The 12,673-nt window shown below is 36.9% G+C and overlaps 1 protein-coding gene and 1 long non-coding RNA gene across 3 annotated transcripts in view; one reads left to right on the top strand and one right to left on the bottom strand.

Moving 5' to 3' along the window:
- Positions 1–12,673, top strand: part of USP32 (ubiquitin specific peptidase 32) — a 242,916-nt gene that overhangs the window by 115,493 nt on the left and 114,750 nt on the right. For both annotated transcript variants that reach the window (XM_043583859.1, XM_043583858.1), the window contains exons 3-5: positions 1,180–1,285; positions 5,450–5,568; positions 11,526–11,685. In XM_043583859.1, the coding sequence (XP_043439794.1) occupies positions 1,180–1,285; positions 5,450–5,568; positions 11,526–11,685 (385 nt within the window). The remainder of the gene's footprint in view (positions 1–1,179; positions 1,286–5,449; positions 5,569–11,525; positions 11,686–12,673) is intronic.
- The window catches only part of LOC122485282, a 124,558-nt gene that overhangs the window by 61,937 nt on the left and 49,948 nt on the right, over positions 1–12,673 (bottom strand). The gene's annotated exons all lie outside the window — the stretch shown is intronic.

Genomic DNA, 12,673 nt, shown 5'->3' with positions numbered 1-12,673 from the left:
ATTTATTGGCTATTGGTGATTAAATAAATTTCCAGCACACCCTTCCCTTCCTGGAGATTGGGAAGTGCTGCTGAATATTCTAACCCTCTAATCACATCTTTTCCTCTGACTACCAGCTCACATTCTGAAGCTTTGTAAAGGCCTACCAAGAGTCATTTCATTAGCATAAACTCAGATATGAATGAAAGGGACTTATTGGGTAAATAACCAAAGATGCTTCTTTTACCTATATCATTCAGCAAAGAGTTTTAGAAGCTCTTGTGTCAGAAACTTGGAGGAAGACCAAATATTTATTTCTTATTATATCACAATATCACCTTAGGCGCTCAATAAAGAATTACTAACTGAATGAATTTATGTCATTGTTTTTGCTGTCCCTTTCTTATGCATCGCTTTTCTTCTTTAGTTTTGATTACTAGGATACTCCTTTCTAAGAGTGTATAAAACATCTTGAGGGGTTTCTGTATTTTTTACTTTTATAAAATTGAATATATTTGGCATATAACATTGTGTACATTTAAAGTATACAAGGTGTTAATTTGGTGTATTTATATATTGTAATGTGATTGTCATTCCATTTTTAAACATTCAGAGGGTGTCAGTCTTTCAATTTTTTTTAATGTTTATTCATTTTTGAGAGACAGAGACAGAGCATGAGTGGGGGAGGGACAGAGATAGAGGGAGACACAGAATCTGAAGCAGACTCCAGACTCTCAGCTGTCAGCACAAAGCCCGACACAGGGCTTGAACCCACGAACCTAGAAATCTTGAGATCATGACCTGAGCCGAAGTCGGACGCTTAACCAACTGAACCACTCAGAGGCCCCAGATGTCGATCTTTCAAATCAAAATGTATGTAAGTTTTACAGAGGTTGAAGGAAATTCTGTAATTACACAAAATTCTTACCACATTATTGGGGCTATTGAACCTTTATCTTCTTTGACCTTGATAAGGATTCCAAAGAAAAAGAATAGTGTGTGAGCCAGTGATATATATATATAGTAGAATAGATAAAGTGTATTTTTGGCTGAGTGCACTAACAAGATGTATAACATCATTTTACTAAAGTTTACCAGAGTCTTGTTTGGAGATAGAGACAAGATTTGGTAAAAGTGGTATGAGCCTCAAATTCCTCAACAACTGAAACCTCTAATGTTGGCTTTATCATTTTCTCCTAGGTGATATACTGTTCTTTTGGTGGAACATCCAAAGGACTGCACTTCAATAACTTAATAGTTGGACTTGTCCTTCTTACAAGAGGCAGAGATGAAGAGAAGGCAAAATGTACGTACTTTAATATCTCAAAATGATAATACTACATTTGTGTGCGGAATAATTTACCTGAAAATTCTGATGACAGTGAAAGCATATGAGTTGATATTTCTCCAAAGAAGATACACAAGTAGCTAATAAGCACTTGAAAAAATGGTCAATGTAAACTTATTAGGGAAATATATATTAAAGTTACAGTGAGATACTTCTTCATACCTACCAGGATGACTAAAATAAGAAAGATAGGTAATAATTAGAGTTGGTGAAGAGTGGAAAAGTTGAAACCCAGCAATATTGCTGCTGGGAGTGTAAAATGGTACCATCACTTTGGAAGATTGTTAGGTAGTTCCTCAAACTGCTAAACATGGAGTTATCATATGACCCAGCAATTCCACTCCAGTATGTTCACCCCAAAATTGAAAGCATGTATTCATTAAAAAAAAAAAAATGTACAAGAGTATTCATGGCAGCACTGTGCACAGTAGTTGCAAGATGGATACAACCCTATTATCCATCAACTGTTGCATTCAACATAAACAAAATGTGATACCTCCATATGGTAAAATACTTCTCAACAGTAAAAGAATAAAGTACTAATGCTGCAACATGGATGAACCTGAAAATATTATGTTAAAGTGATAAATGCCAGTCAAAGTGTAGGCCACATGGTATGCAATTCCATTTATATGAATTGTCCAGATTAGGCAGATGCATAGACACAGTAGATTGGTGACTTCCAGAGGCTGGCAGGGAATAGGAAAATGGAGAGCAGCTACTAATGAATGTAGGGTTTCTTTTTGGGGTGAAAGTTTTATTGAAAATTTCCCAGGAGAAGTAAAGAAAACATTTACTTTGAAAATTCCTAGGTTTTAACCCTTGGCCACCAGATGCTGGGTTTTCTCTCTTCCTTCTTCCTTTTCTTTATTTTTTAATTTATTTTTATTGTTTAAATTTACATCCATGTTAGTTAGCATATAGTGCAACAATGATTTCAGGAGTAGATTCCTTAATGCCCCTTACCCATTTAGCCCATTCTCCTCCCACATCCCTCCAGTAACCCTCTGTTTGTTCTCCAGATTTACCTTCTTCCTTTTCTTTTTTCTTCTTCTTTTTTTCTTTTTTTTAACATTTATTTATTTTTGAGAGACAAGGACAGAGCATGAGCGGGGGAGGAGCAGAGAGAGAGAGAGGGAGACACAGAATCCGAAGCAGGCTCCAGGCTCCGCGATGTCAGCACAGAGCCCAGTGCAGGGCTCGAACCCACAAATTGCAAGATCCTGACCTAGGCCGAAGTCGGATGCCCAGCAGATTGAGCCACCCAGGCGCCCCAACCTTCTTCCTTTTCTAACCTGCCTTCTGACTGCTTCTCCTAAATCCCTCAGAATCTTCTTTCTTAATCCTAAATTTAGGCTGTTCTTTTTAATCTATTTCTTTTTTTATAGTTTTATTGAAGTGTAATTAACTTGCAATAAAATGCACACATATAAAGTGTGGACTTTGATAGGTTTGGGGTCGTACATATACCCACATTATCACAGTTAAGATATTGAACGTATCCATGAACCAACTTGGAATTTAACTGTGATCCTGGTTTTTCAAATTAGCATTCCTCTGCCAACAAACAGATACTGTGGCTCCACGCAGCCAGTAATTAAAAATAACATTTGGGGGCATCATAAACACAAACATATAAAGTCCTTCCTTCCTTCCTTCCTTCCTTCCTTCCTTCCTTCCTTCCTTCCTTTCTTCCTTCCTCCCTCCCTCCCTCCCTCCCTCCCTCCCTTCCTTCCTTTTTTTTATTTTAGAGAGAGAGTGCTAGTGGGGAAGAGGGGTGGGCGGGGAGCAGGGAGAAAAGGAGAGAGAATATCTTAAGCTGGCTCAGCGCAGAGCCTTACACTAGGCTTTAACCCCACAACCCTGGGATCATGACCTGAGCCAAAATCAAGAGTCGGCCGTTCAACTGACTGAGCCACCTAGGCACCCCTAAGTTTTTTTTTATTTTTATTATACAATTGTATTAGGTTCCTAGGGCTACCATAACAAAGTACTGCAAACTTTTGTTAAGTGGCTTTTAAAACAACAAAAACGTATTTCGTAGTTGTGGAAGCTAGAAGTCCAAATTGAAGATGTTAGCAGGGCCCTGCTCCCTCTGAAACCTATATGGAAGAATCCTTCCTTTTTTCTAACTTCTGGTGCTGGTAGTCCTTGCTGTCCTTGGCTTGTGTGTGCATCACTCTTAATTTCTGCCTATCTCCTCGCATGGTTTTCTTCTGTGTTTTGTCTTCTCTTCTTATAATCAGTCATATTGGATTAGGACTCACCCTAATGACCTTACTTTAACTTGATTATATCTGCAAAGACCCTGTTCCAAATAAGGTCACATTTGTGGATGCCGGGGTTAGGACTTTACCATCTTTTGGTGAGACACAGTTCAACCCGTAACAGGTAGTCAGAGCACTCCAGCAAATACTCCCCCTGAAGAAATCCTCCATGGGATGTGGGAATGCAAGCAATGAAACCCCCTGGGCCTTCAAAGGGATGGAATGTCTCCTCTATCTTTCTATCTTCTATCTTTCCAAATAAGGTCCCATTCATGAGTTCCTGGAGGTTAGCGTTTCAACATATCTTTTTGGGAGATGCAGTTCAATCCATAACAACAGTATTTCAAACATACATACAATATGTACATCCACCTGCTTTATTATTTCTTAACATTGTGTCATATTTGTGCTGGATCTTATTTTTTAGGAAGTAAAGTATTACATCCAAAGTGAGGCTGTCTCTCTGTATCTCTCCATGGTCTCATTCCCACTCTTCCCTTTACAACTGTAACCACTTTCATGAATATAGTGATCTTTTGTTCCTCATGCAGGTGTTTCTACCTTTATGATATTTTATATACCTTTAAACGTATCTTCAGTTGTTTTGCAGATTTTAAACTTCTTAAACTTTTTTTTAAAGTTTATTTATTTCTTCTGAGAGAGGGAGAGAGAACACAAGTGGGGAAGGGGCAGAGAGAGAGAATCTCAAGCAGGCTCACAAACCGTGAGATCATGACCTGAGCACAAGTCAGATGCTTAACCAACTGACCCACCCAGGTCCCCCTAAACTTTTTAAGTAAATGGTATATGATACAGATTATTTTATAATTTGCTTTACAATCCCAAAAATATTTCCCTGAATATTTTTTTAAGTTTATTTATTTTGAGAGAGAGTGTGTGAGCGTCAGAGAGAGAGGGAGAGAGAGAGAATCCCAGGCAGGGATTGAGCACCGACATGGAGTTTAATTTTAGGAACCATGAGATATGACCTGAGCTGAAATCAAGAGTCAGATGCTTAACTCACTGAGCTACCCAGGTATCCCTTCCCTGAATGTTTTTGATATTTATCCATCTTGAAGCACTTAGTTCCTATATTCTAACTGCTATGTAGTATTCCATTGTGTGTGTGTATGTCAGTTTACCTATTTTCTTATTGATAGATATTTATCTTTTTTCCTCTGAGTTTTGCTATTACACATAATATTCCAGTGAACATTGTTGTTCTTGTGCACACGTATGAAAGTTTCTTGAGGGTGGAAGTCGAGCTGCTTAGAAGTTGAATTTCTAGGGATGCTTGGGTGGCTCAGTTGATTGAATGACTCTTGATTTCGGCTCACGTCATGATTCCAGGGTCATTGGATCGAGGCTCCTTGCTGAGTGTGGAGCCTGCTTGGGATTCTCTCTCTTGCTCCTTCTGTCCCTCTCCCCCACTCGCACACACCCTCTTTTCAAATTAAGAAAAATTTTAAATTAAAAAAAAGAAGTTGAATTTCTAGCATACATCACTTTTGCCAGATTTTGGCAAGTTACTCTTTAAAGTGGTTGCAGTAATTCATACTCTCATTAACAGTGTACAGTAGTTCCTGTTTCTCCCAATTTATTGCTATCACTTTGTATTGTCACACCTAAACATTTTTGCAAATTTGATGTGTTTGAAAAGATATCATATTGCTGTTTTAATTTGCGTTGTTGGTTTTCTTTTTTTTTTTATTTTTAGGAATAAATTAAATGATATATTGATAAAGTGCTTGGCACTAGTAATCACTTAGTAATATTTACCTCTCTCTTCCCTCTCTACTTCTGCCAGGGTATATTTAATCTATGGTAAGTTTAATTTATTCTTTCTTTCTTCTAGACATTTTTAGTCTTTTTGCAAGTGAATCTGGGAGCTATGTTGTACGGGAAGAAATGGAAAGAATGCTCCATGTGGTGGATGGTAAAGTCCCAGATACACTCAGGAAGTGTTTCTCAGAGGTATATTTAAAGATGTACATTTCATCCCTACCTGTTACAAAGTATTAACCCTTAGTTATATAATGAGCTTAGCTATGATGAATAGATGTTTATGTGCAGCATATTCTTGACATTTTTGTTTTTAATGGTTGATGTTTCAATTATTTGTGTGCTATTCTCAAAGGTCCATGACACTTAATACTGTTATATTTGTGAATCTTAAAATTTCCAGTTCTACTTTAAAGACAACTGTCTATACTTAAGGGATAATAAAACACACTCACATTCTTACACCAATACATACACACTCACTGGTGATCATACATGCCACTGCTTTTCATCTTATAGTGTATCATTGGCCTTAAGTCATTCTGTGACTCTCACCCATCAAGGTCTATTTTATCACTTACTTGACTTAGCTGATTTGCATAGTGAAATATTTGGGTGTGAAAAACCTGTCGTTTTCTTCTATTTTCATAAATAATATATTTTCATTATAGAAAAACAGTAGAAAATGTCTATCTTTAACAGAGAAAATTCTTTTTTTTTTTCTTCCTTTTCACAGGTCTGCTAATATTGGAAATGCCCTAAAGGTGGTAGAATAAAAAAACCCTTTTAGAATTTTCTGATGTTTTCCTACAGCACACTCAATGCTGCATGATTCCTCATGGGTGGCTGTTTGAGCCACTTGCGTTTTACAGATATGACAGTCCCTCACTGCTGTGGGTTTTATTCATTTTAGTTTAGTCGCCTTCCTAACTGTAAAGGCCTTGATTGTCAGTACTCCAGCTATATGCATGTATCTGGTTTTCATAGCTCTTTGGACTCTGTAGCTTTAGTTTTTCACTACTCTGGCTTTGAGTTTCTTCTGTGTTGATAGCACCTGGAGATTTCTGTATCTTGCCTTCAACTTGGCTGTACAGTTTTTAGTAGTGGTTATGGTATTCTATTTTACTCCATATTTCTGTGTGTTTGGTGCAAAAGGATTGGCTTCCTGCACTGCAAGTTGCTGTGATAGTATTTCAGTACTTCAAGACAAGTTAGGCTATGGTTTTTCTCTCCAATAACAAACATTTCCTGTCCAAAAAAGGTAACCTAATCTTTGCAGGCCTGATTAATTGAATTTTTCACACAGATGTAAAATGCATTAATACTCTGTACATCTTGGAGAATGTATATTTTTCTTATTAAGTTTTATGTATATATTCCCATTTTGATGGGAGTTCAATGTGGCTAGCTACCCAGTTCTCCAAAATTTAGGCACAATAGCAGGTACATATATGAGATGATAATTAGTGCTATAGGGAAAGATTAAGTAGAATAAGGGGGATAGGTGGTGATGGGGAGGAGGTGGCAGAGTGTTGGTATGTTGTATAGGGTAGTTGGGAAAGGCTTGTCACATAAAGTGACATTTGAACCAAGAATTTAAAGGAAGAAAGATCAAACTATGCAGAAATCTGGAGGAAAACATTTTTTAAGAAGAGAATACAGCAAAGGCCTGGAGTTGGAGTGTGCTTGATATGTCCAAGGAACAACAGAGGAGCCAAATGAGCTGGATTAGATTAAGAGACTCGTAGAAGTTACAGAGGTTGGGGAAGGGTGTGAGATGAAGTGGGGAGATTATATATGGCTCTAGGACAGTATGAGTTCTTTGATTTTCACCCTGAGTGAGGTGGAACCAATTAGAGGGTTTGGGGCAGAGAAATACATGATTTTTTTTTTTTCTTTTTTTAAACATGATCATTTTGGCTCTTACGTACAGGGTAGGCTAAACAGAGTCCATACAAGATATATGTGACTAATCTAGGTAAGAGGTGATGATTATGTAGATCATAATATAGCAGTGAGGTGGTGAGAAGTTTTCAGATTCTGCATTTATTTTGAAGGGAGAGTTGACAGGATCTTATATGGATTATGGGCTGTGGCAGAGAAGAGGATGACTAAAGTGTTTGACTTGATTTAGTAAGTGAATGGAGTTTCCATTAATTGAGATGGCTAAAACTACTTGGGGGAGGTTTGGGGTTTTGATATCAAGAGAGATTTAGGACATAATTAAATTTGAGAATCATTTTAGACATTAAACTGATGCCAACTATGCTTTTTGATGTATAAATTAGCATTCAGAGGATAGGATTTGTTGGCTTAAAGTTGAGGATGAGATCATCTTAGAGTAAATTTAGATAGAAAACAGATTGGAAGACTGAGTCCTTTACTCCAGGGTTGAAAGGTTAATGAAATGAAGAAGATTCAAAACAGGAGCCTAAGGAATAGCCTGTGAGGAGAACCAAAAGAGAATGGTGTCCTGGAAGCCAAGTGATGAAAATATTTTAATAGAAAAGAGTGTTTATATCAAATAAACTGAAAGGTCAAATGAGTTGATTTTTGATCACTGAGAAGTGATCATTAGAATTGGCAATGTAGAGGAAGGTCCTTGGTGGAGGTCCTGTGGAGTTAAAAAATTCACTGGAGTTAGGATACCAAAAGAAGTTTGCTCATAAGAGAAAGTAGTGAAGGGGGAAAGTGGAATGCTTAAAATAGCACTTAATGGAAAGGGAACAGTTATTATAATAAGATCATAAGACTTGTTAGTTAAGTCTGCAGTTAAGTGTTGTATGAAGGACAAGATCTTTGGAAAAGGAAAGATCAAAGAAATGAGAGGCCCTGGTTTTGGAATACTCATGTAGATGGCTATTTAAATTTTTTTTTTCAACGTTTATTTATTTTTGGGACAGAGAGAGACAGAGCACGAACGGGGGAGGGGCAGAGAGAGAGGGAGACACAGAATCGGAAACAGGCTCCAGGCTCTGAGCCATCAGCCCAGAGCCTGACGCGGGGCTCGAACTCCCGGACCGCGAGATCGTGACCTGGCTGAAGTCGGACACTTAACCGACTGCACCACCCAGGCGCCCCTCATGTAGATGGCTATTTAAACCACTAGATACTTACAGTTGGTTAAAAACAAAACAAAACAAACAAAAAAATCACAGTAAATGGGCTAATTTTTATCTGATTCAACTATCTAATATATTACGTGCTGTAATTTCTGAGTAATGTGTCTGATTGTATCCAAACCCTTGCTTTTCAAGTTACCATGTTTCAGTATGAGTCTACTTATATTAGAAAAGACTTATTTGGACCTCCCATAACAATGTTTTGTGTTGTTTTTTGCAATCCTAAAAAGCCACCAAAATTATAAAGAGAAGCACTTTAGCTAAATGATGTGGACCTAGCACCTAGATTTAAGTGACATGGAATAGGTTTCAGCCTTTTCTTTTTTTTTCCTTTTTAATTTTTTTTAACGTTTATTTTTGAGAGAAAGAGAGAAAAAGATTGTGAGCAGAGGAGGGGCAGAGAGAGAAGGAGACATAGAATCCGAAGCAGGCTCCAAGCTCTGAGCTGTCAGCACAGAGCCTGACATGGGCCTTGAACTCACGAACTGTGAAATTGTGACCTGAACCAAAGTCGGAAGTTTAACTGACTGAGCCACCCAGGCGCCCCTCAACTTTTTCTATCTTATGCTTTTTTTAGCCTTAAAAGATGAAGTTATAAAGGAATCCACATAGGAATTGTATTGTTCTTTTCTTATATTTTCTTTGGTTGTCAGTTTTTAAGATGGAAATTCATATTGTTCTTAAAAGATGTGTCAATTTTAGGAGTCTGTTTATTTTTATTTGCCTTTTATGTTACTGGATTTTTTTTTTTCTAAACTGCTATTGTGACAATTTATAAAAGGAAACTTTGCCTTTGCTTTCTGTTTTAGAAGACACCCATGACTCGAAAACATAAAAAGTCAGGTTTAACAGATGGCATTTTGGTGCTACCAGTTATGCAGTGATCCGAATGGACAGGTGGATTTCAGTGGTTACTTTATATTTCACTAAGTCAGCCAGGAAGTGTGGTGCATAGCTGAGGCTCAGAAACTTTGGACTACCTGGGTTTAGTCATATTTTTGCCACTCTATCTTAGATCTTAGATTATTTAACTTTTTGAAACCTCAGTTTTCCCATGTGTAAAATGGGGATGGTAGAGTGTTGCTTTGAAGATTAAATTAATGTGAAATGTTTAGGGGTGCTTGGCTGACTCAGTCATTGGAGCTTATAACTCCTGATCTTGAGATTGTGAGTTTGAGCCCCACGTTGGGTAGAGAGATTACTTGAAAACAAAATCTTAAAAAAGAATGTTCAGAACAGTGCTTAGGGAATTGTAAATACTCAATATTAATGATATGTGAAGGTGGTAGAAGTGCCTATTATAATTAGCAACTTTTTGCTTTCTTGTACATGAGGGTACATTTTATAACATCTTAGTGTCACTGAAACCATTGATGCTACATGTTTTGCTTCATCTACAATCCCATTGATTATAAGATGTACCTTTATGTATTATAAAGAGAGAAAAGACCTGCCAGTTTTAGTTGAAGGATACTCTTGGTTTGAAAATTCATCCCAGTGTCAGAGATGTTAATATGTAAAAATGTACATGAGCTTATGGGATTTATACTACTAATCCTCTTTCTAAACTAAACATGGGGAACAGAGAGAATAAGGATATGATCCCTAATCTCTCAACATGTTGGCAATGTCCTCCCATACCCCTGCAGCAAGTCTGAATGCCATCTTCTTCCATTCAGAAAAACAAGACTGTCAATGTTGTCTAGATGTTTTGATTGCACTGTTAAATGTTCTGAAACTAGTAAGCTAAGCATATTGCTGTATTTTAATAGGATGCTGCCAAACGGTGTATAAATGATTTCTATCATATCTCTTTTAGGTTAGGAATTATTTGTATCCCTTAATATTTCTATCAGGAATAGACCTGATAGGCTCCTAAATGTCATTCTTCATTGTATTTCCATGTGGGTTGCTTCTGTCTTTTTCTCAGAAACATCCGGCCCTCATTCACCCTCGGTCCTCCTGTCTTCCAGATTAAGAAATTGACTTGCACAGCTATGTCATGTTCTTTCTCATCCGGGATACTTTTTTTTTTTTTTTTTTTTTAAATCCAGAGATGTAGAAGACAAAATACTTGACAAAAAAAGCAAAGAAATAGCAATCTACTTGGTTTTTTTTTTTTGTATTTTAATTGACTTGTGAATACATGTTTTCAGTGATGCCTTCTAGAAGAGGTCTCCTGGATAGTTGTTTTTAATTTGCCAATGAAATTTAAAAGAGTATTTTAATACCATACATATTTAATTAAAATATGCTCATTCTTAAAGTTTAAGGTGCTGAAGAAGAGGGATAAGGCAAGTAAAAAATTGGCCTTATTAAATATAGAAAAAAAATACACTTTTAGAGGGTGGGGAAAATGGGGCGGTTCAATGGGTATAAAGTTTCTGTCATGCTAAATGAATTACAGAGATCTGTTGTATAACATAATGCCCATAGTTAATAATGCATTATTGTACACCTTAAAATTTGTTTAGAGGGTAGAGTTCATGTTAAATGTTCTTACCACAAACCAGCCAACCAAACAAACAAACAAGTAAAAACAAAGATGCAAGGAAACTTTGGGAAATGATGGCTATGTTTACTATCTTGATGTGGTGATAGTATCATAGGTTTTGCATATGTCCAGTCTCATCAAATTGTACATATTAAGTATCTTTGTATACCAGTAATACCTCAATAAAACTTTTTTTACAAAGAGGAAAAAATACACTTTACTGATTTCAGGATATACCTTAGAAAATAATATGTGAGTTATTAGTAACAATGCACTGCTTTAATGAATTGATGAAGTAATTTACAACTAAATTGCATAGATTTTATGCAAGTGGAAGTTCTGAAAATACAATTATTTTTTAAAACAGTTTGATTTCCAAATATACACCCTGTAGTGTTAGATAATCCTTTCTTTGTAGATATTAGCAAGATAAATGTTAACAAATTTCAAATTTCAAATTGTACAGTTTTAAGTAAGATACCTTAAAATTTGACTAAGCCTATGTGTTTTTTTTTTTTTCCTTTTAATTTTAGGGTGAAAAAGTAAACTATGAAAAATTTAGAAATTGGCTTCTTCTAAACAAAGATGCTTTTACCTTCTCTCGTTGGCTACTATCTGGAGGTGTTTATGTGACCCTCACTGATGATAGTGATACTCCCACTTTCTACCAAACTCTAGCTGGAGTCACACATTGTAAGTAACGGCATTTCATTGTTTTCTGTCCACTTTTAATACAGTTGCCTAGCAATATGAGAATATGCCTATTAAGGAGAAATTTACTGGTCAGTGTTTTTTTTCTTCCAGAGTGTAATAAAATGAAATGCTAGAGCTTTATGGGGCACCTTCATGGCTCAGTCGGTTAAGCAATGGACTCTTGATTTCAGCTTGGGTCATGATCTCTTGGTTTGTGGGATTGAGCCCCACATCAGGCTCTGCGCTGACAGTGCAGAGCCTGCTTGGGATTCTCTCTCTCTCTCCCTCTTTCTCTCTCTTGCACGCGTGCACAAAATAAACATTTTTTAAAAATGCTGGAGCATTGAGTACATAGCTGAAAAAGAAAACTTTTTTTTCTGTACTCACTGAATGCTTTTATACTTCAAATACGTAGGTTTTTTTCCCCACACAAAGTTATTCCTCAATGCTCTGTAGATACCAATTGCGTGTTCTGCAATTTGGTTCACTTTTGACACGCTATCTCCCCCGGGGGGTTTAGCACAGACCCCACAGGTTTAGGACTCAGTCTCACAAGACCATTTTTTTGCTACCCACAGAAGAGGCCAATCATAAATCCTGGTTGTTGCCAGTGCTTCTGATCAAACAGCTCTAAATTAGATGTTACCTATGCTTGGGGTTTGATAATTTGGTAAAAGAGCTTATAAAAACTCAGGGAAACATTAAAAAAAATTTTTTTTTAACACTTATTTATTTTCAAGAGACAGAGACGGAGTGAGAGTGGGGGAGGGACAGAGACAGAGGGAGACACAGAATCAGAAGCAGGCTCCAGGCTCTGAGCTATCAGCACAAAGTCCAAAGAAGGGCTCAAACCCACCAACCGTGAGATCATGACCTGAACTAAAGTCGGACACTTAACTGACTGAGCCACCCAGGCGCCCCTCAGGGAAACATTTTATATTTATTGACTTAATATATAATAAAGGTTGTGTAAAAAAGAAAAAAACAA

This window comes from Prionailurus bengalensis, chromosome E1, assembly GCF_016509475.1.
Source record: "Prionailurus bengalensis isolate Pbe53 chromosome E1, Fcat_Pben_1.1_paternal_pri, whole genome shotgun sequence".
Classification (NCBI taxonomy): domain Eukaryota; kingdom Metazoa; phylum Chordata; class Mammalia; order Carnivora; family Felidae; genus Prionailurus; species Prionailurus bengalensis.
Note: the sequence above shows the minus strand (reverse complement) of the source record. Positions and strands in the feature narration are given on the sequence as shown.